The following is a 23,046-nucleotide window of genomic DNA, read 5'->3' as shown; positions in this document are numbered from 1 at the left end:
TGCAGGTCTCGGCAAATGCCCGATTATAAGAATCATCTGTGGGGCTGGTTAAAAGTATAAATTAACAGGCTTGTCCCTGAGATGTTCGGATTCAGTATTACTGGGTAAGGGTCTAGAAATCTGTGTCCTAACAGGCACACCCACGTCCTCCTTGAACAATAGGAGCCCGGGAAATTTGGGAAAAAACAGTAGACTAGTCAAATTTGTATTATGTGTGGATATTTTTTTATCCTTTCAGATTTAAATAGCAGTGCATATTTAGAAAATTGAAAAATAGCAGAACATTGTGACGAAGACAAAAGTTTCCCTGAATTTTTTCTTACGTGTGTGGGTTTCCTCCCAGTTATTAGACACTGTCCTAATAACGGTAGTAATACTAATAATAAACTAATGTCGAGCAAATGGAATATGCCAGGAATGAAGCTAAAGCACTTGGTACACACGGCTTGACAAAAAACTAAAACGCAGATACTGTTATTGCTGTTTTCCAGATACAGAAATGGAGACGCAAAGAGTTTGTTGCCCTGATCACGTAGCTATAGGCTGAAGACGAGGCTTTGAACTCAGGTGTTCCGAATCCAAATCTGGCAGTGTTTAACCTAAGGTATGCTTCCTTCTGAGATCTAGCTGGCATCACACACTAGGTAAGGCTTTTTATCCTGACTTGTTTTTAGCCGCAGTTCACCACGAGAACCCCGCGGTTGCCCCCACCGTAGTCTCCTTTCAGCCTTTTGCCTGTTATTAGCTCAACTCCTGCCCAGGACTGGGTCAATCGTGTGTGCCATTGTTATGTTCTCATCTTACATAAGCAGTGTGGGGTGGGGGGTTATAAATAATAAATTCTGCAATATCTGTGGCTACTGGGAAGAGGCGGAATAGAGAGATTTGGGATGCTCTCCACACTAATGTTTCCTACTCAAGAGAGTTTAAATTAATCCTCAAGATAAGTATTCAGGTGCTAGTTTATAGTCACCTTTAACATCAGGTCAGTCTTCCTCAATTAAATGCAAACTTTAATGTTAATGACATTCTCTTAATACTTCACCATCCTTGAGATTAGCTAATGCCTGTTCTTATTAACTGACCTCACACTTACTACCTTTAGCCCCAGGAGAAGCCCCGTTCAGGCTACCTGGGCCCCATGTTTATTCTCCTCCAACCAACTCTGATCACCTTGACCAGCCTTTTATCTATTTTTGGCACAGCACACCTGACTCGCTTTCCCCAGGGCACATTTCTGACCTTCAGACCTCATCTGGTTTTGGTCTCCTTGATAGAGACTTTCAGAGCCTCATTTTTGTAGCAGTTATTATAATTAAAAGTGAATCGTTTATAGACTAATTAGCCATTTGTTTCCCCTACTAGAGTGTAAGCTTTAGAGCTGGGACCACGTCTTGTTCATCACTGTGTCTGCAGCCTGTAGCACAATACCTAGTTCAAAGTGAATGTGTAAGTTCCTGTCTGTTTCCTTAGTTTTAGGGTTTTAGGATAGGGTCGGAGTGTGTGTATTGTGTGTGTGTGTGTGTGTGTGTGTGTGTGTAGAGGGTGGGTATCGTTTAAGCCACAACCTTCAGAAAAGAAGCATTGTAGCAGGAAATGATGGATTAATCTGTTGATCTAATGGAAACGTGATCCTGGAGATTGGCAGTAGGTGGTTCACCCTTTGGCAATCTCACTGTGGGTTATGGGGACCTTGTGTCCCGGTGGGTGCAACTCTGAACCGTGAGAAGATGCTGCACCACATGTCTGCGACCTTGCCTCTGGAATTGATATAAATGGGGTGGGGTGAGGGTTTGAGGAGCCAAGGTGATCAAGACTTATTATTCATCCAGACTTGCAACCGGAAGCCACTGCTTACATCTAGAATGTGCTCAATCCGAGTCAAGGGATGTGTAGCACACAGTGGTCACTGGGGGGCGCCATTGCTCCGTTAATAATCCATCACCTTTAGAAACTATACAGATCATTGCTTTAATTTTGGCCCAGGTCGTCTCCTTTTCAGGTATCCTTTAGGAAAAAAAATAATTGTTGAAGCTCAGTTTTAAAACTGGTCTGAAACAGGTTTCCTGATCCCAGTGAATTTCACGCACTAGGTTCTGGAATATTTTATATCAAAGATTGCATACAAGAGTGGAAACTCCGTTAAGTCTAAACTCAGGTCTCGAAACAGAAAGGGCAGGAGCTGGAAAGAATTGAGATCTATAGGTTGCCAAGGGAGATAGGAAAAAGCAGCCACGTGCATGCACGGGCTTTTTGCATCAGATGGCGCAGGATTGGAATTCCAGCTGTCACTTTGGGGCAGTGTGACTTTGGGAAAGCTGAATCACCTCTCCAAGCCTCCACTCCTCAGGACCTTGGAGAAGATTAAGCACCATTTTGGCAGTCCTGTTAGTATAATCCCTGGCCCTTAGCAAATGTTTAATAACCTTCCAGTTGCAAATTTACCTTTGGGTTGGGAGGTTATTTGATTTACCTCTGTCTCCTCCCGCTGACCTCTAAATTCCATGAAGGGATTGTCTGTTTCACCTAGAACAGGGCCTGGTACATACAGGCTCTTGGAAGATGTATGATGGATGGATGGAAAAAATCATGAATGGGAAATTTGCTCTTCTAAGTATAGAATAGACTAAATACATGACTAAATAGAGTAGGAGGCTGGGGCAGTGAGCCCCCAGGTTAGAAAGGTTGCCCTGGTAACCTTCCAACCATGTAATCCAAGATCCTGGTCCATAAGCAAGAGCATTCCAGAGCACTATGACTAAATCCAGGACTGCATTTAGACACCGCAGCCACTTGGGGTAGATGCGTTGTTGATTGTTATTCATGTTCATGGCGTGGCCCTTTTTCTCCTTGTTTCTGTGTCGTCATCCAGGGAGCCCTGCCAATTCTTAGGCTGGACAGCTGTTCATTTCCTAATTAACAGCATCCAGAGTTTCTCAAGATTGCCTGTCTGTAGTGTGTTGGCTGTATCTATACCATGTGATCTCAGCTGCTTTTTGTTTGTTTCTGTCTGATATTTTCCAGCGTATCTAATGACAAAATGGATCCAAATACACGTCAAAAAACGGAGCTTTAATAAGCAGGAGTCCTCAGCACCAGTCAATACTATTACCGCCTTTATTACCAGACATGCATCTCAGATATCATTTCAGGCTTTGGTGTTTTTAACATGTTGTCATTTCACATTATTATTCCTGAAAGGTGTCTAGGGAAAGAGGCAACCTGAGATAATATTGAGGAAAGAGAGAAGTTTGGAATCTGGGTTGGGTTTAGACATAGCACCTCTGCTTATTGACTTAGGGTCATCCATTAACCAATATGAGTGTTGGCTTGTTCACCTGTAAAGTGGGATGATATTAATACCTACCTTTTGTTGTCCTGAAAATTAGGGTGATCATATATATGCAGAACCTGGTATGTAGTAGGCCATTAATTTTTTTTTTTCAACGTTTATTTATTTTTTTGGGACAGAGAGAGACAGAGCATGAACGGGGGAGGGGCAGAGAGAGAGGGAGACACAGAATCGGAAACAGGCTCCAGGCTCTGAGCCATCGCCCAGAGCCCGACGCGGGGCTCGAACTCCCGGACCGCGAGATCGTGACCTGGCTGAAGTCGGACGCTTCACCGACTGCGCCACCCAGGCGCCCCTGTAGTAGGCCATTAATAGCTAACGATACCATCTTGCTACAACATTCTAATGCACTCAGTTGTAGTCTATGATTGGGGGGAGAAATCTTGATTAACATATGCATTACTTTGGGAGTTTTAATCTTGTGATGACGTAGGGAACCACTCAGCCAACCCCTAAGCTGGTGAGCCCAGTGAAGCCAAGTTCGTAGTCAAGTCCTCTATGCTGTTGCTGCTGGGGTCCGGTTCCACCATCTCTCATTGTTGTCACACTGCCAACATTGTCTCTCATTCTCCAGTGACGCTCCCTGTCTTCCTATTTATTTCTAGTTGCTTATCCAGTATCTATTCTCCTCCTTTACCAGCAGAAGAGGCTGCAGCGTGCCCTGTTGAAGTATATACTTCCCTAGATGCCACTGTTGCTAGGGGTGGCCGTAGGCCCTGCTTCTGGCCAAAGAGATAATCAGCCGAGGTTCCTGGGCAAGCTTTGCCTTACTGATAGAAGAAGCACCCCTTCCTGCTGTAGCATAAAGGCACAGCAGTCATGAACCAATACCCTGAGGGTTAGTTGGGGCCAGGTCATGAGTTCTAGTCAGTGAGTTGTGAGCAGAAGTGATGGAACATTTAAAAACCAACATGGGACGCTCCAAGAACTCTCTTCCCATCTGCTATGATAAGAAGCACAGTTTAAGGTAGTGGCTGGTCTGTCATCCCGGGTCCCAAAGGGAGGAGGTGTGGAGCAGAGGCCCCACTGGCCCCTAATGGACATGTGGCAGGAGTGGGAAATAAACCTTGGTTGTTCGAAGCCACTGAGCTTTTGGAGCTGTTTGTTAGGACAGCAGACCCTAGTGCAGTCTGACTGATACAACCCTGACCGCATTCCCCCGCTAAATCCATCAGCTGAGAAATAACTGAAAAACGAATGAACGAGTGACTGAATGCATCATTGAATCAACTTCCTTCTCGCAGGGCCCATCCCTTCAGCTCATGTCTAGAAATGGCCACAAGTCAGCCTCATTTACTATGTGCCCCCTTTGAGACAGCGTCAGTCAGTCCTTCTTCAACTTTGGCAGCCGTCCAAATTCCCTGAGGCCCTTATATTAAAAATGTAGATGCTCAGCTATCCCCCCAAACCTACAGAAGCAGTCCCTAGAGGTGAGTCATGGCCATCTGCATTTTTAAACAAGTTTTCTTGGGAGGTTCTGACAACGGGCCAGGGTCAGGGACTGTGGCCTCTCTAGGTGGAAATTTCTGGACCCATCAACAGGCCAGAAAGGGTGATGGTCTTCGGCATGCGGGTTTTCAGCTTCTCGCCATCGTCCCCTCCCCAAGTCCTACTCCCAGCCTCCACCCTTGTGCCCATGTGGCCACTTTGACCTAACAGCAATTGCCATCGATAAAGGTTCCCTTGAATATGTGGGTGACATCTTCTCCCTGACCGTTTATCTGTCCGAAGAAGGGAGTTGAAACAGGGTGGCCAGAAGAACCTTCTGTGAGAGGTGTCAGCAGTGACAATCTAACATCTTTCAGATGCGTGCAATACAGTGTGATGTGATGTGATGGTGCTGCTTCTAAGATAATTCAGGCGTGACACACATGTGATGCCTATAAATTCATAAGTGTGCCACACGCCCTGTGGTATAACCGTTGGACAAAGTTGAAAGCTGTGTGACAGTTGCCTTCTTTGCTCCTTTGGCGTTTCTCTGTGACGGTGTATTTGGAGAGAACGTCTAAATTCGAGGACTGGACCGTGAGGCCCGGGGGAATGACCCTCCCGACACCCCACCACCCCCACCCCAGAGGCAAAGAGAGGCCAGGTGCTGGGTGTCTGGGTGTGGCTCAGGGGCCACTTTCTGTAGCCAGGCCCTGTCAGGGCAAGCAGAGGTCTCTGAGCTGAGGGAAGTCGCTTCCATTTCTGAGAGAGAGCTGGCTTTAGGGTGTGTTGGATCTTCCTGGAAACACCGCTGAAATTCCAAAGATTTATGGCAGGAGGAGAAGCAGATTGCCCCAGCTAGAGGGAGGGAAGTGATAGTTATTGGGCGCCTACTTTATACCTGGCCCCGGTGGGGCCCCCACTATCTGTAGTTGGGACAGTGACACCCTGCAAGGCAGACAGACATTCTTCTCATTTTACAGATGAGGACGCTGAGGTGCAGGGAGGGGAGGTCACAAGCAAAGTTCACGCTGGGTCTGCCCGATGCCTAAAGCCTGGGTTCTGCCTTCTGTAACATTTTAGGAGGACTGTGACCTCTGGAGACGGGCCTGGGATGGAATTCTGGCCCGCCCACCACGTTGTAGCTATGAATCATGGGTCAGCTCTCTTCTTGGAGCCTCCGTTTTCTCATGTGTGATATGACAGTAATTACAGAACCTACCTCCAAGGGATGTGGTGCCTGGCAGGTGCTACGTTCTAGATCCATGCTACCTGTGGTGGTTCTAGAGAGAAGACTGGTGATGGTTTGTTGAACAGGGAAGGGCCTGTGCACGGGTGAGGAGGTATGTGCATGTAGATTTTATTGTTCCTGAACTCAGGAAGCTCTTTCCGGGCCAAAGGGGTTGTTGTTTAATGTGGCCCTTGGGTGGTTGAGCGTCCCTGCCCAGATCTATGACAGCCTGCTGCTCTTCCCCCTGCCTCTACCCACTGTCTGCTGTCCCCCACCCCAGCCCTGCCCTGGTGTCTGCTTTGCTGGGGACTCCAGGCTATAGTGGGACATTTATATCCTTCGGGGCTCAAGGACAGAGGAGTGTAGGGAGCCACTGGGAGCTCCCGCACCCTGTGTCCTTACCCTCCCCTGAGACAACCTAGGTAGGAAGGCTCTAGAAGCTGCCCGTGGACTTACGTAGTGCTGGGCCAGCTCCCTGATTTCCTTCCATTGCCTTCTCTGGCCAACCCTCTGAGGTAGCCTTCTGGTTTGGGGCCCAGGTCAGCAGTGCTGGCTGAGTGTCTTTGGCAAGTTACTTAACGTCTTTAATCGGCCTCACATTCCCCACCTGCAAAACAGAGAGGACCCAAATCAGCCCTACTTGTCAATAAAATATTGTACATTAAGTACCTAGCACAGAAATGAGGGCACGGTAAGTGCATACATACGTCATGGTTATTACTCATTGTCCTCTTGTCGTATGTGTCCTTGGTAGTGGAGCTAAATCACTTATTTGTTCACTCAGAACTAATGATACCCACATTCTGTTCTAGGTACAGAGGGCTAGAGGGGAGAGGTGAGATACAGACATGATCTCTGCCTTGGTCCTCATCCTAGAAGAGTTCAAAACCTGGAGGGAGGTCCTTAATAGAGTGCCTGAGGAGGGAGGTGGGTACAGAGGGAACAGAAGGGGTGCAGGGAACTGCTCGACACAGCCGTGGAGAATGTCACCAAGGAGGCACTGTTGGAGCAGGGTCCTGATGAGCGCAGTGGGCATTTGCCCTTCTTTTTAGAAGTTCCTTTGAGCACCGTTCCTGCGTTTGGGCAGTCTCCAGCTTATGAGTGCTGGCAGGAGGCGTAGAGCCCAGAGACTTGATTTCTCCGCTTCCCAAACATGTAGCCTGGACTCCAGCTGTCAGAGGCCACCCTGGCCCGCTGATGCCGCAGGGGGGCATATGAAGAAGTAAGGGGGAGGTGGCACCCCCTTCAGAGGGGCCACGATGGAGCTCCCCCGTGGGTCCAGTGCCTGCATGGGCAGCATCAGAGGCAGCTGCTGCCTTGTCTGTCCCAGCAATGGGGCAGTAGTGTCACCATGAAATGTCTAGTAGTGGGACTTTGGGTGCAGCTCCTGGCCTTGTCATCCTCAAGCCTGGATCTCTGGCCTTCCCAGAGATTCTGGGAGCCACACTATGTCCGTTACTACCTCCTTTACTGCATGAATCAGCCAGAATTCCCTTCTGTTGTGATTAAGATTCCCTGGATAAGTAGGTAGAGAAGGAGAGGCTCAGAGTCTCAGGCAGAGGGTCAGCTTGGGTAAAGGCCCAGAAGCTTGAAGAGCATAGGTATATTCTGAAGAGAGTTGCATGTCTCCAAGCTCTGTGGGGTTGTAGAGCATGTATTTGGGGTGGGGTGTGGTGGGGACCAGCAAGAGAGGAGTTTGGAGCACCTGGGTGGCTCAGTTGGCTAAGCGTCTCTGTCTTTTTTTTTTTTTTAATGTTTATTTATTTTGAGGGAGAGAGAGACAGAGTGTGAGCAGGGGAGGGGCAGAGAGAGAGGGAGACACAGAATCTGAAGAAGGCTCCAGGCTCCAAGCTATCAGCACAGAGCCCGACGCGGGACTCAAACTCAATGAACTGTGAGACCATGACCTGAGCACAAGTCGGACGCTTAACCGACTGAGCCACCCGGGCGCCCCAAGTGTCTGACTCTTGATTTCGGCTCTCACGATTCATGGGTTCGAACTCCCGAGTCGGGCTCTGCACTGATAGTGTGGAGACTGCTTGGGATTCTCTCTCTGCACCTTCCCTGCCTGTGCACACACACACACTCTGTCTCTCTTTCTCTCAAAAGTCAATAAACTTACAAAAAAGAGAGAGAGATGAAGTTGATGAAGTGGACTGGGGTCTCAGATGCTACCATTTTGGCAGTTGAACTTGACCTTGGGGTGGCGACGATAAGCTTTAAATAGGGCAGGACCAGCATCCGATGTGCGGTTTGTAGAAATTTCTCTAGGACAGCACAGACTGGGTGAAGCTGGAGACGAGCAGTGAGGAGACAAGTGGCAGGTGTCACATGCCCCTTGAGATCTAGATAAGACTGTTCACCCCCACCCCTACCGTGGCCATCCTGAGCCCTGCAGAAGGCCAAGCCTGACCCCCTCCACGATTTCTGCAATTCTCCATGGTCACCTCTGCTTTGGCACTCGTGCCTCTACCCTGTTCCTTATAGCTTGTGGGTTTTTGTAGGGAACTCAGCATCTTGATTCTTTATTACCGACTGAAATTCTGAGGGTAGCACAGGAGGCACTGACATTTCAGCAACATTAAAAAACAAACGGGGGGCGCCCGGATGGCTCAGTCGGTTGAGTGTCCGACTTCAGCTCAGGCCATGATCTCGCGGTCTGTGAGTTCGAGCCCCGCATCGGGCTCTGGGCTGACAGCTCGGAGCCTGGAGCCTGCTTGGGATTCTGTGTCTCCCTCTCTCTCTGCCCCAACCCGCTCGCATTCTGTCTCTGCCTCTCTCACAAATAAATGAAAAAAACATTAAAAAAAATTAAAAAACAAACCGCAAATTGTACCTTCAACCTTCTCGCTCATAGGGGGCTTCCCGTATCATGAGGGATTCGTGATCAGCTTTTTCTCCTCGCGAGTGCACAAGCCTCTGTCCAGCTTATCTCCCGGCCCCTCTCCCCGTGCCCATCTTCACTCCCACCCTCACAGTTTGCCACCAGAATGCCCACTTCTCATCGTGGGATGCAACATAAGTCAGCTCTCTTCAGCTCCCTTTTCCAGACTGAGCCCCAGTCCCGCTCTTGCATCCCCAGACCCATCCAGGAGGTCATCCAAGCAGGAAGCTCATCCTTTCAGCCAGCTCCACACTCCTTTGAAAACAGGAGTGTGGTTAACATGACTCGTCTGCTTCTGTTAGAGCTGTTCGCAGTTGCATTTTGCTGCTAAGACCTGTAAACCGCAAAATAGCAGTGGCTTACACACGACAGGAGTTTGTCTGTCTCATGGAAAAGCCTGGAGGAAGGCAGTCCTGGGCGGGTAGGGTGGCTCTCTGACCCTCAGACTCCTAAGCTCCACCATCTTGGGAATGCTGCCTTGTGACCCAAGATGGCTGGCCACAGTCTTGGAGAGCTTTCTGGTGCAGCCTCCAGTTAGAAATTGTGGTTCATATTATTAAGGAAGAAGTGGCACATGTATATGGGAGGAGACTAGGGGTGGGTCTGTGTTGTATCTATGAAGCCCACTTGTCAGAAGCTACAACCGCCCTCTTCCCTGGCCTGGGTGTCGATGGGAGCTTTTGTATTTAGTCTGTTGGTCCTTGGCCCAGTTGTTACCAATAATTGCTCTTCCTCCTTTAAAAATTTTTTTTAACGTTTTAGAATTTATTTTTGAGACAGAGAGCATGAGCAGGGGAGGGGCAGAGAGAGAGGGAAACACTGAATCTGAAGCAGGCTCCAGGCTCTGAGCTGTCAGCACAGAGCCCGACATGGGGCTCGAACTCACGGACTGTGAGATCATGACCTGAGCTGAAGTGGGACGCTTAAGCGATTGAGCCACCCAGGCACCCCTGCTCTCGCTCCTTTTAGAAGTGTCAACATCACAACTTAAGGAAGGGCTATGTAGCTAGTCGGACCCAGGTGTGTGAGATCCTGCAGAGATGCAGACCCTCACTCTCCGTGCCTGGTTCTCTGCACTTTTCTGGGATTCCGCTTGTCTGTTGTCTCTCTGTGGCTGAAGCAGATTATGGCCCCAGTGGCCTGTAGACGTCCCAGCTCCTGCTGCTGTCCGTCAGTTGCAGGCAGAGGGTTTATTTTCAGAGAGAACGTAGAGCTGCAGAGAAGTATCCATCTTTCTGGGGAAACAGTGCAGTGACTAAGGAGCCCGTGAGCGAGGAGGAGGAGGCCGCCTGCCCACCTGAGCTCCAGGGGGCTGATCTGCACTTCTGGCTGTGGGATTACGCCTGGCCCTTCGATGCTTCATGGTAGATGGTGCTCTGACATTTGCTGTTGGCATTTGAAATTTGAGTGGACGGCTTTCTGTGACCACACCCAAAGGTGGGGGATCCCTCGAGCCTTGGAGGTGCTAGAGGAACACACAGACCTTGGTAGCTCAACCTGGAATGAAAGTCAGGTCTCGTATTTCCATTTCAGGGCGTTTTTCCTCTATTCGCTCCCTAGATGGGCTGTGGTTGGCAGGGTTCATGTAGTGGACTGTGGGCATCCTTAATGCTCTTCGGATATTCCCAGCTTTCTGTCTCCTACATCCAAGGCAGGATTGCACCTGCTGGCCCCAAGGCAGGGCCATGTGAGTAGAAGTGACAGTGAGCCATGAGTAGAAGTGACATGTGTCACTCGAATCTCCCTTTCGCTCTGCCGGGGTGACAGTGGGCAGTATCTGAAATGGTGGCTATGCTGTCAGCCTGAGATCTGGGCAAAGAATGACCTGGAGCAGAGCCCCTAGCTGGCCCTTGATGGATATGTAGAGTGAACAAGAAATAAATCTTTAATATTTGAAGCCGCTCAGATTTAGGAAGTCTTGTTCACACAGCATTACTGAGCCTACCTGACGGATGGTGCACATTTCCCATCTCTGTGGTTGCCTGGCATCCCAGCGCCCTTCCCGTTTGGGGCTTGGCGCCACCCTCGGCGACTTGTTGAGAGGCAGAGCCTCGCTATAAGAAGGTGAAAATGCCAGGCATCCCCCACTTCCCAGCCTCCCTTGCAGCTCAGGTGCAGGCGCGTGGCCAAGGCCAGCGGAGATCGTGCGGAGCTGTGGGGAGCCAGGGGCTGTGCGTTCGTGGCAGCTGCGATGGTGACATTACTGGGCTGGAGCCGTCGCGAGAGTCTGGGTTCTGATTCTGGCCGTGTGGCCTCGCTTTTTTCTTGTCTGCTTCCTAAGCCTCATTTTCCAGCCTTCCCATCTGTTCCATGAGCTGCCCAGTATCCTTTCTATAAATTCCCTTTCAGCTTAAATCACCCAGCGTCCGTTCATGTTGCTGGAGACTAGGAGCCTTGGACAAAAACAGCCAATTAGGGGGCAGTTGTGAGGCCGCAGGGAGGCAGGAGGGAAGACGCACATGCTGGCTTCTCTTCCCCTTATGGGCCACTTCCCGGAAGCAGACCTTGTGTATGTTAGCCCAGAGCAGGCCAGAGGGTACTGGGGAAGGGGGTTCTGGTCACACTTGGGCCACCTTTAGGTCCGTGAATCACACATTCCTTTTCTGTAAAATGGAGCAAATACCAGGACCTCACTTTATGGGGTGGATGTGAGGAATTGGAAAGAGAATGCATTTGACGGAGCTGTGGGAACCGTGAATCCCAACTCCAGCGCAAGTTTACCACTTTAACTGTGTAAAAGGTTAATGGGGTATGTCCAGCGGGGAATCTCGGGCAGTGCGGCTGTCAAGCGGTGACTGTCCTTCGTGATGCGGTTCTGTCAACTCCCCTCCTGGGTGGGCACAGCTCAGTCCTCTCAGTTCAGACCCAGCTGAGGTCCCACCCATGAGACCAGAGACCCCAGATTTAAGGTAATGATGGGCTTGGAAAAAAAGCAGAGAAGCGTAAAGGTGGGAAAGGATTTTAGGAATTATCTTCTTCAGTCCTTTCAATTTGCAGAGCTCAGAGAGGGAGGACCCCTGACCCACAGTCACACGGCAAATCTGTCCCTGAGCTTGGGGCTGGGATGCAGGTCTTTTCACTGTGACAGTGTCACTGTCTTAATCTGGAGGTGCATTTGTGCTGTCATCCACGTTTGCAAAAATGATTTGGAAATACAGCAGCTCTCCCTCCAATTTACAAGCCCCATTTCATAGCAGCCTCTGACCACCTGATCCTTATCCCCGCTGGAGAAGGACACTTCTTTTTTGCTTTCTCAGCCGTCTAAAACACTTTCTTGTGGAAGGGCGAAAAATTGCTGAACTGATCTTTTTAAATTAACATGGGATCCAAACGAAACAAATTTGGAAGAAGAGAACTTTCTCCTCCAAGTGCCTGCCAGCACCCAGCCCCACCCCCACCAGCTGAAGTGTCCCTTGTTCTTGCCTGCTGTGCCCCAGATTCATGGGCCGCTCTCCGAATCGTTGGCAATGCTCTCTGCACTGTCCTGACAACCTCGGGCCATGAAATTAAAAAGCTAGTTACCGCATCTTGCTCCCAACGGCTTTGTCCTTGCCAGCGATTTGACAGAGAAATCTGGAAGAGGGAGCCTCCGCTATGCCTGCAGTGGGCTGAAATGCTGCCGGAATGACAATGGGCTTCACCAGGGAAGGAGGAGAGAACACGCAGTTTGCCAGGAATGAATGAACGAAAGAACGAGAGAGAGAGAGAGAGAGAGCGAGAGAGCGAACTTTGGGCTTCAAATTGAAAAATTCCAGTGTCTCAGCAGAGGTCTTGGTGCCTCTACTTTAAGACCTGCTACAGAATACTGAGCAGGGCACGTTTCTCCACACCAGTGTCCGGTGGTCCTCTGTCAGGGTCCAGAGCTCACGGCTGGAGAGCTAGGAAGTCAGAATTGGGGGAGGAAATGGCTCCAAACTGGGGCAAGCCCTGGGAGGCCAGCCCACCTAGCCAGCTTGCCTGTGTGGCCAAGGCCCCCCACCTTCCCGTCCTGCTACCCCTAGCCTCAAGTGTGTCCCCTGAATTGAGACGCTAGGGCTCACTCCACATTCACTGCCAACCCCCACCCCCAAGGAATTTTAAGAAATCTTCAAAACCTGAGGAATTTTAATTACGTTTAATTAAGAAAAACCTTTCTAGAAGACCACTGTGCTGTGACTCACTGCAGCATGGGTGTCCCTGAGCTGCAGGTGGGTGGGGCTCCGTCTCTGTGCTCCAGCTCTTGACCTTGGCACCTACACAGAGCAAGGGCCTGGTCGATACTTGTTGGGTGAAGGGATGGGAACAGCCATTTCAGAGAACAGCTCTTTCCTACACTGCCCCCTGCGGGCACAGGCTTCCTGACTGACTTGGAGGGGTGCAGGGAGGCAGGAAAGAGGCCTTTGAGCCCTGGCTCACCAGGGGCGGGCCAAACGAGGTCCTTGACTTCACAGCCAAGAGACCTTGAACAAGCTGCTTAACCTCCCCAAGTAGGGCTTCTTATCTGTGAAATGGGAGTCACCATGGTGGCCACTCAGAGGGAAGCTGTGAATTAGACAAAGGCTTGCAGGTCAAGTGCTTGCCATGTAGTCAGTGTTGAATAAAAATAAAAACTTGCCAGGACCTGGACGTAGAGCCTGTTCTTACAGGGAGACTCTTCCTGAGAGTTTTGGCCTCACCGTCCCAGGGGACTTGGGATTAGTGTCTTGACTGGACAGGCCTGGTAATGAATGGACCCTGGGAAGTCATGTTGGTCCTCACTGTTGAACTGAGCACATGCACTCAGTCACTCAGTCACGTACCTGCATAAATGTTTATCAGGTGCCTTCTGTGTGCTTCCCTGTGCTGGGCTAAGGGAGTACGTGAAAGGTGGCATGGTCTCAGGTTTTGGAACTTAGAAGCAAGTGAGAAATAAACAAAATCAAGATCAAAATCATTTTGGGTGCATATCAGTAGGTGGTCAGGGAAGGCTTCTTTTGAAAGGTGGTGTTTGAACTGCGACCTTGCCATGCTCAGACCTGAGGAAAGAGGGTCCTGGGAAAGGAAGCAGTTGTATAAAGTCCTGGAGGTGAGAACGAGCCTGATTAGCAGGTCAGTGTGTCCGTGGTTGACGGAGCAGCGGGACAGGGATGGGTTCATTGAAGAAGTCATTCCACAGGAAGCCTACCTGGAGGGTTGGGGCTGGGCCTGCAGTCCAGAACATGTGCCAGGGGTGGAATATGTTCACCACTGTCTCTCCCAAGGCCTGCCCCAGCCCCCTCTGTGTCTTGCACCTGCTGTGACTTCATTAGAGGACAGGTCTTGCAAAATAGAGATGTAGCTCTATCAGACTATGCATTATTATATATGGCCCACCTTCCCCAAATGCATGTCTCCCTGACCTTGGGGTTATGGCCAGGTGTGTAGGGGGGATATACTTTCCTTCCTGCTGCCCTCCTGTGTGTGCACATGCTGGTGCTGGCCGCTGAAGTCAGAGATGCTCTTCCCAAGCCGGGTCCTGACTGGGACAGTGGTCAAGTAAGCTCCATAGTGGGCCTGTCCTCCAGGCCCCCAGCACGAGCTCACCCTTATGGCGAAGGCTCCCCTGGTCTCAACTGTGCCAAATGAGGACCTGCAGCCACCCTGGAGGTCAGATCTGGGGTCCCAACACCATGTTGACATGACTGGCTAACTCACAAAGGGCTTGGGGACCCCAAGCAGGCAGCCAAAGGCCTTCTGGTGATACTGAGCCCCAGAGTCTGTCTCAGGGAGCTAAGAAGCCAAGAGGTGTTTGATCCAACCCATTCATTCATTCATTTATTCAATGTTTGTGCAGCACCTGCCATGTGTCATTCGTCATATTAGTGCCAGGTCATATTCTGTGGTGAACAGGCTAGATAGGGTTCTGGTCTTTATGGACATCAGTACTTTTAGGGGGGCAAACAGACACAAGATAAGTAAGCCCAAAACACAGAATTCTGAACCACGATAAGTGAGAGAAAAGACAAGAACGAGACCTGTTGCCTACATCACAGACGCACATTTGGTCAAATCTGACCTCACGGTACAGGTCTGAATCCTCAGGGAAGGTTCAAGTCCCATATAAATACCCAGAATGCTCGAATCATCTGTGAGGTTCGTTATCAACAGTACATGCCACAGAAAAGAAACGTGAAAACCCATGTTGTAGAAGAAGTCTGAAATCTGGCCAGTTTTGAGATTAGCTGGCGAATCCTGATGGTAGGTCAAGTTTGACGGTCGTCGCCCGCGTTTGTAAGCTCAGAGATGTGAGCTGGTGACTGTTTGCGGAGCAGCTCCCGTGTCAAGCCCTGCAGTGGGCACGGGAGGTCTCCGGGGCGGTCACCGAGGTCTGCCCGCGAGGAGGACCATCCCAGTGCCAGGCTGTGCCGTGTGAGGGATGGCTGGGCTGCAGACTCTGGTTATCTGTTCTGTGTTGCCTCAAGACTCGGCCCTGTCCGTCAGATTTCTTTGGAGATTAACCTGACAGAGCCCCGAATATAGTTCATTCTGTGGTGGGTTAGGTTTCCATACTCGATGGAGTCGATCAAAGCCTACATCTTGGTGAAGCAGGCACAGACGGGGAGGTTTGTATCGCAGAAAATCTCTTTTAGATTAGGCAAAATAGAATTCATGCTTCGGAAAAGAGTGCTATTTCTGTCACCAATCTGATTTTGTACCCATTTCAGTTTTAAGCTCTATGTCCCATCCAGAGCAAAACCTCCTCCTCCTCCCTCCCCCTCTGCCCCCACCTCCTCCTTCCCTCCTCACATCTTCCCTGTCCTCTCTTCTCCTTCCCTTCCTCCCCCCTCATCTCCTCCCCCTCCTCTTTCCTCTCTTCAGCTCTTCCCCATCCTCCCTCCTCCCCCTCCTCCCCTTCTCTCTCCCCCTCCACCTTTCTCTCCTCAGCTCTTCCCCATCCTCCTCACCTCCTCCCCCTCCTCCCTTCTCCCTCCTCACCTTCCTCTCCTCAGCTCTTCCCCATCCTCCTCTTCCTCACCTCCCCCTCCACCTTCCTCTCCTCAGCTCTTCCCCATCCTCCTCACCTCCTCCCCCTCCTCCCTTCCCCCTCCACCTTCCTCTCCTCAGCTCTTCCCCATCCTCCTCTTCCTCGCCTCCCCCTCCACCTTCCTCTCCTCAGCTCTTCCCCATCCTCCTCCTCCTCCCCTCCTCCCCTCCACCTTCCTCTCCTCAGCTCTTCCCCATCCTCCTCCTCCCCTCCTCCCCTCCCCCTCCTCCTTCCTCCCTTCCTCTCCTCAGCTCTTCCCCACCATCTTCTTCCTCTCCTTCACCCCTCCTCCCCTCTACCCCCTCCTCCCCTCCACCCCCTCCTCCCTTCCCCCTTCTCCTTCCTCTCCTCAGCTCTAACCCATCTTCCTCCTCCTCCCCTCTACCTCCTCCCCCTCCTGTCTCCCCCTCCTTCCATCCTCCCCTCCTCCCCTCCCCTCCTCCTTTTCCTTTCCTCAGCTCTAACCCATCCTCCTCCTCCTCCCCTCTCCCCCTCTCCCCCTCCTCCCCCTCCTCCCTCTTCCCCCTCCTGCCCTCCTCCTCCTCCTCCCCTCTTCCCCCTCCTCCCCTCTTCCCCCTCCTGCCCTCCTTCCCCTCCTCCCCCTCCTCCCCTCTTCCCCCTCCTCCCCTCTTCCCCCTCCTGCCCTCCTTCCCCTCCTCCCCCTCCTCCCCCTCCTCCCCCTCCTTCCCTCCTCTTCCTCCTCCCATCCTCCCCCTCTTCCCCTCCCCCTCCTCCTTCCTCTCCTCAGCTCTTCCCCATCCTCCTCATCCTCCCTCTCATTATTTCCTCCCATTTTTTCCATCCCCTGCTTTTCCTTCTCCCCCTCCTCATCTCTCCCCTTTCTCTCCTCCCCTTCATCTTTTTTCCCTTCCTCCCACCTCCTCTTTCCTACCCCTTTCTCTCTCCTTCTCCTCCTCCTCTTCCTTCTTAAATCAATCCACACTTATTTGCCTTTAATTTGAAGTGTTGTAGTGATCAGGAGATTTATCGTTAGAGAAAAATCAGATAACCCTGGAACTGCGGACTTAATTTATAGGAGTTCCTCTGTTTTGCTCTATAAAATGGGATCAGTTCCACACCACATGCATTGATTTGAGCATATGTCTGTTTTTGCCAGTCTTCTGGGTCCTGTGAAGAATAAGAGAAGAATAAAAAGGACAGCGTCCTCCCTGTTAGCAACTTCCCACCTCAGTGGGTGCCTCCTGTGCGATGGGAACTTTCTATCTGGAGACACTTGAGACAGACCGCAGTACGTGACTGTACGCAATTCACATCCAGAGAGAGAGGCTCAGACTGCAGATGCCAGCAGACATCGGGTTGAGCGTGGGCTGGAGGAAGGCGCCACTGATCGTGTGCTGCTTAAACCGAGCCCTGATGTTTGGAATGATCTGGAAGGAATTGGAGGGGTGGACACTCCTGATTCTGACAACGGGACGAGCACGCTCTGCCCAGATTCCTTGTTCCTGCACCGTGGGGACTTGCCTTCTTATTTCCTCGCCCTTCTCCCCGCCCTGGCAGTCCCCTACCCCCAAGTCTTTCTGGCTTCAGACCTTTCCTCCCTGCTTCCCTCTCACTGGAAGTAACCAGCCCTGCCACTTGTGCTCACTGCACAGATGTTTCCCTCGGTGCTCCCAGAAGACCCAGATGTCCCAGTGCAGTAGAAACAACGTGTGTGACACACTGGCCGCAGACTTGGAGTTCACGCTGACCTGGGTCTGGATCCGGCTCTGCTTGAGACGCGTGGCCACGGGCGAGCTGATCGGCAGGTTGGGCCTCTACATCATCTCCTGTACCTCAGGGCTATTTTCTGGATGAAATGAGATAATGCATGGGTAAGAGGTCTGGTGCAGGTAGAGACACCCCCAAAAATACTGGTTCCAGCTTTGCCCCAGGTTATTTCAGCCAAGCCTGATGGCAAAGAGGACCAGCCAGGGGGATGGAAGAGTGAAAGCACTCACACTGGGGAATCTGATCGCACTGGCCTTGGTCCTGGTTCCTGATTCCAGGAGAGTGACTTATCTGGAGTCTTCCCAGGAGCTGTGCTCAGGACGCAACCGGACAATGTACGCGAAGTGGTGCACCCAGAGGTTGACATGTAGAAAGTGCTACAGCATCACCATCATGGCTGAACCCAGGCCACAGAAACTGAACCCCGTGGTGGCTTCGGGCAGAACATTTGTACCAGCCTTAGAAAGATGATGAAATACGTTGCAAATGATGGATCGTCTCTACAAAGCCTTTACACAGATACGCGCTCCATTTCTAGTAGGGGTTCCTGGGGGCCGGGATCATTTGGAAATAAATAGGGCCTGGGAGCGCCAGCACGACCGATGTTCTTGAGTTGCCCTTGGGAGCTCACACACAACATCCCATCCTCAGGATTCACACGATGCCGAGGGCTCATCATGTGTCAAGAACAGAGTAACCAAACCCGGGGCAGTTGGCATTCTGGGGCGCTTTGTCTGGGAACCTAACAGACAAAGCCAGCATATGGACAACAGCCTGCCAGCCTGCTTCAGGCAGGGCAGAGCCCAGGGACAGGGGGCTCTCCTCACCTGCTTGTTAGAATGACAGCAGCAGAAATAGGTCAAAGGTGAATGCACCGAATATCTTCCTGTTTTCAGGTGCACAGCAGGATTGAATGGTTGCCTCATCCCAGGAGCCCGCAGAGGGTGAACGGGCAGAACTGAAAAGGGAAGGAGACTCAGCTGAGATGAGGCCAACCCCAGCGCGTTTTAAATCAGGGCCCTGAGTGCCCTGGGCCTTCCCTGGGACTCGGCCTCAGGGCCTGCTTTTATTATCTTTACACCGCTCGGGTCCACGCAGGTTTGGCAGGCATGAGACACGGAACAGAGGGGACCCAAGTGAATCAGCCTTCAGGAATAGAACTGCTTGCAGGAAAAGTGCTCTTGCTGCGACGTATTTTCATGCTTCTAGACCTGCTTAAAATACGTGGTGTTAACAGAGCCTGCCCTTACTATGAGAAGGTGGGCTGTGCAGCTGAGACCAGGCAGGAATACGCTGAGGACACCAGTAAGAACAAAAGCAGCTCAAACACATTGAGTGCTTACTATGTGCCAGGCACTTCTGAGCGTTTGACATATGTTAATGCAGGCAGTCCGGGTTTTTAATCTTGATTTCCCTTATGAATTTGCTCTGCGTCCTTGAGAACTTACCCACCTTCTTTAAACAGAGAGAGAATCACATGCATTTCATAGGTTTGGGGGAGAGAATTAAATGTAGATAATGTGGGGGGCGCCTGGGTGGCTCAGTCGGTTAAGCATCCGACTTCGGCTCAGGTCGTGATCTCGCAGTCCATGAGTTCGAGCCCCGCGTTGGGCTCTGTGCTGACAGCTCAGAGCCTGGAGCCTGTTTCAGATTCTGTGTCTCCCTCTCTCTGCCCCTCCCCCATTCATGCTCTGTCTCTCTCTGTCTCAAAAATAAAGGTTAAAAAAAAATAAAAAAATAAATAAATGTAGATAATGTAGGTAAAGCGTGAGGAGGTGTTCCATGATGGTGACCAATGTTATTTTTTTTTTTTAACATTTATTTATTTTTGAGACAGAGAGAGACAGAGCATGAACGGGGGAGGGGCAGAGAGAGAGGGAGACACAGAATCGGAAGCAGGCTCCAGGCTCCGAGCCATCAGCCCAGAGCCTGACGCGGGGCTCGAACTCACGGACCGCGAGATCGTGACCTGGCTGAAGTCGGATGCTTAACCAACTGCGCCACCCAGGCGCCCCACCAATGTTATTTTTATTAATAATGTGAACTCTCCTGTGTATTTTCTTCCTTTGTACCTGTTTCCCAAGGCCTTGCCTGCCCAGGACCCATCCTTCTGAAAGTGGGAATACAGAGATCCACCTTCTCTCTCTGGGTGAGCTCCTACTTAACCCTCAAGACCCATTTCAAAAGTTCTCTGCACTGTGAAAGCTTTGCCAGTTTCCACAGCGCAAGACAAATTGCTCTCTTTGCCATGCCTCCATCCTGGCCCTCACCACATCGTATGGTAATTGTGTCTGTTTATGCTCTATCTTCTTGACAGCTTGGAAGTTTCTGGAGGTGCAGTAACAACTGCACTCTCCTAGCTTAGCAGTTCTCCAGGTGCAGTCTGGAGACACCTGGGAGCCCACGAAACTCTTTCAGGGGGTCCTTGAGGTCAAAGCTATTTCCATAACTCTAGCACGTCATTTGCATTTTTCATTCTATTAACATTGGTAGCGGTGGTGGGTAAAACTGACGTTGGTTGATGTGGCATATCAAAATGTACAAGGAATGGCCGTATCTGTGACCGTCACCCAGTTGCATTAAAACACATGAGACTGGCACGTGTGTAAGGACACCACAGATGTCCCTAATGAGGCAATGAAATGGTTAACTTTATGAAACCTCGACCCTTGCCTTTTTTGTTGTTGTTCATTTGTTTATTTTGAGAGAGAGAATGTGAGCAGGGGAGGGGTGGGGGGAGAGAGAGAATCCCAAGCAGGCTCTCTGCTGTCAGGACAGAGCCTGACACGGGGCTCGATCCCACAAAGCTGTGAGATCATGACCTGAGCCGAAATCAGGGGTTGGACACTTAACTGACTGAGCCGCCCAGGCGCCCCATCGACCCTTGTCTTTTTAATGATCTGTATAAAGAAAAGCGGGAAGGATGGATAAAGCATTTTGGCTGCATACAAAAAAGCATCATCGTTGCAGGTAGCGTGGAGGAAAAGCTCACATGTGGTCGAATTGTGAGCTGAATCACTCATTGCGTTTTCGCGACACATGCTTTTTACTTGAAAGAACAACCGACGAGCGCCATGCTTTTTCAGATTTGGGCATTTGGCAGATAGATGTTCCCTCAGAAATGAATTAAGCGAGCCTGTCATTTTAGGGAACGCAACTGGCGGTATTTGTTACCAGCGATAAAGTTCGAGCTAAGTGAAAAGCAGCAGTTTGGAAAACTTTATCTGCCATTCTGAACTTGATGCCTTCGCATCAAACGTCCTGGAGGAGAACTGCGGCGATACTGGTGACTTTGAATTCGTGGTACTGTACAGTGAAACGTGTCAATGTTTGGAAAACCTGCAGGAGTCTGTGAAGCAGTTGTTTCCCAATGAACAATCAAGATGTTAGGAAATCTTGCCTGGGTAAGAGATCCCTTCGAAGTGGGAGACAGACCAGTGGATTTTGATGGGGCAGAGTAGAACAGTTCGGCCGCACAGTTTCGGATTTTACGTTGCAGCTACGCTTAACCAAAACTTGTCAAGTGTGACCGTAGTTCCAAAGAACACCCATCATTATCCGAAAAGGCTGTTAAACTGCTTCTCCCTTTTCCAACCATGTATCTGTGTGAGGCCAGATTTTCTCTATACCTTTTAACCAGAACAAGCTATTGCCCCAGACCGAAAGCAGAAGCCGATCGGAGAATCCAGCTGTCTTCCGTTAAGCTGGACATTAAAGGGATTTGAAGATCTGTAAAACAGTGTCCCTCTTCTCACCAATCATCTTCGTTCTGTAAGGTAGAGTTTATTTTTTTATAACTTTTTTAAGTTTATACTTATGTATTTTGAGAGTGATAGAAAGCAAGTGGGGGAGGGGCAGAGACAGTCCCAGGCAGGCTCCAGTGCTGTCACAGAGCCCCGTGCAGGGCTCGCACTCACGAACTGTGAGATCATGGCCTGAGCCAAAATCAAGAGTCGGACTCTTAACGGACGGAACCACCCAGGCATGCACGATAGAGTTTACTTTGTAAAGTATAGACACGTTTTGATTTCAAAACATATGTGACATGTTACCGTGTAATGGGTTGTTTTGAAATGAATAAATTCATGCATATTTGTACAGTTCTTCAGTTTTCGTATCTTATACGACAAACAGCAGCCAAAGCACTCTGGGGCCTCTCCTCAATAATTTTTTTTTTTTAATTTTTTTCTTAATGTTTTTATTTATTTTTGAGACAGAGACAGAGCATGAGCAGGGAAGGGGCAGAGAGAGAGGGAGACACAGAATAGGAAGCAGGCTCCAGACTCTGAGCCATCAGCACAGAGCCCGATGCGGGGCTCGAACTCACAGACTGTGAGATCATGACCTGAGCTGAAGTCGGACGCCCAACCGACTGAGCCACCCAGGCGCCCCACTCAATAATTTTTAAGCACGTAGCGACATCCGAAGACCACGGATGTTGCGAGCTGCTGACTCGTGGCCCGGCACATAGTGGGAACTCACTAACTAGATGTGGTGGCCAGGCCTTTGAAGGCGATGACAGGCCAGGCTGCCTGGTTGCGATGTTTCTCTGTTCTTCGAAGGACGGTGTCTGGACGGCCTGGTCCTTGCTCCTGTGATGCAAAGCGGGGCTGGACGCGGTGACCTTGGAGCTCCTTCAGACTGAGTCCCACCGCCTGCTTTATGCTAAGTGAGATTACTGGTGAGCCCTCACATCCACATCCCAAAATCACCACTGCGGGCTGCAGGTTCTAATTCCGTTTCTCTTCTGCCTTTATTGCTGGGCTTGGGCTTACAGTGGGAAGCCTGCGGAATTGCCGAGACAGTAATTTGCAATGAAATTTAAGAAATGTTAGGGGTCAACCCTGGGGCAGATGTAGGCTATTTTTAACAGGCCATTTAAGAATAGAGCAAAGGTGGGCCACTTACCACTCAGGCCTTCTGGCTGCCTTGGCAAGATGCCTCCTTAAGGAGGGGAAATGCTGATTGCTCTCTCCTTGCTCAAAGGTGGAAAAAGGTAGGGGAGCAGTGACCCTTCCCTGACACCCTGTAATCCAGTCTCCCCCCTCCTTCCTCTCTCTCCTGCCCTGGCTGATCCCTGCGGGCCTGAAAGAGAGCATCTTCCCAGGCCCGCCTGTGTGGCTGCCTGTCATAAGAGCCGAGGCTATGATACACGTGAGGAACCAGTAATGGGGCCTAGGAACAAATCTAATTAGCTAATGTGTGAAAACGTAAATAAAGAGACCAAGCTCCTCCATGACTTTCAGGGCTTGTGGAGGTTGAGGTGGCCCTGGGCCTTTAGTGCCAACGCACTGGGGCTCCTTTTGCTTGGGTCTCAGTTGTGGAGGGACCACTGGGAAGACAGGGGCTGGGTTATAGCTTTCGATGGGGACAGATGCCTTTGTACAGTCTCTTAGGTGGAGTCTCCCAGGCATTTTCAGGATCAGGCTGGGGACCCACCT

The 23,046-nt window shown here is 50.6% G+C and overlaps 1 protein-coding gene across 6 annotated transcripts in view; it reads left to right on the top strand.

The window, feature by feature from the left end:
- LOC125168466 (uncharacterized) overlaps positions 1–23,046 on the top strand; it is a 428,202-nt gene that overhangs the window by 383,352 nt on the left and 21,804 nt on the right. For 3 of the 6 annotated variants that reach the window (XM_047863646.1, XM_047863617.1, XM_047863645.1), the window contains 2 exons: positions 492–604; positions 16,995–19,115. In XM_047863646.1, the coding sequence (XP_047719602.1) occupies positions 492–547 (56 nt within the window). In that variant the 3' untranslated portion in view covers positions 548–604; positions 16,995–19,115. Of the gene's footprint in view, positions 1–491; positions 605–1,365; positions 1,450–16,994; positions 19,116–19,689; positions 19,755–20,579; positions 20,599–23,046 lie in introns of those variants that run through there. The other 3 variants (XM_047863626.1, XM_047863642.1, XM_047863634.1) reach the window with 3 other exon arrangements.

This window comes from Prionailurus viverrinus, chromosome A1 (genome assembly GCF_022837055.1).
Source record: "Prionailurus viverrinus isolate Anna chromosome A1, UM_Priviv_1.0, whole genome shotgun sequence".
In the NCBI taxonomy this organism is placed as follows: Eukaryota; Metazoa; Chordata; class Mammalia; order Carnivora; family Felidae; genus Prionailurus; species Prionailurus viverrinus.
Note: the sequence above shows the minus strand (reverse complement) of the source record. Positions and strands in the feature narration are given on the sequence as shown.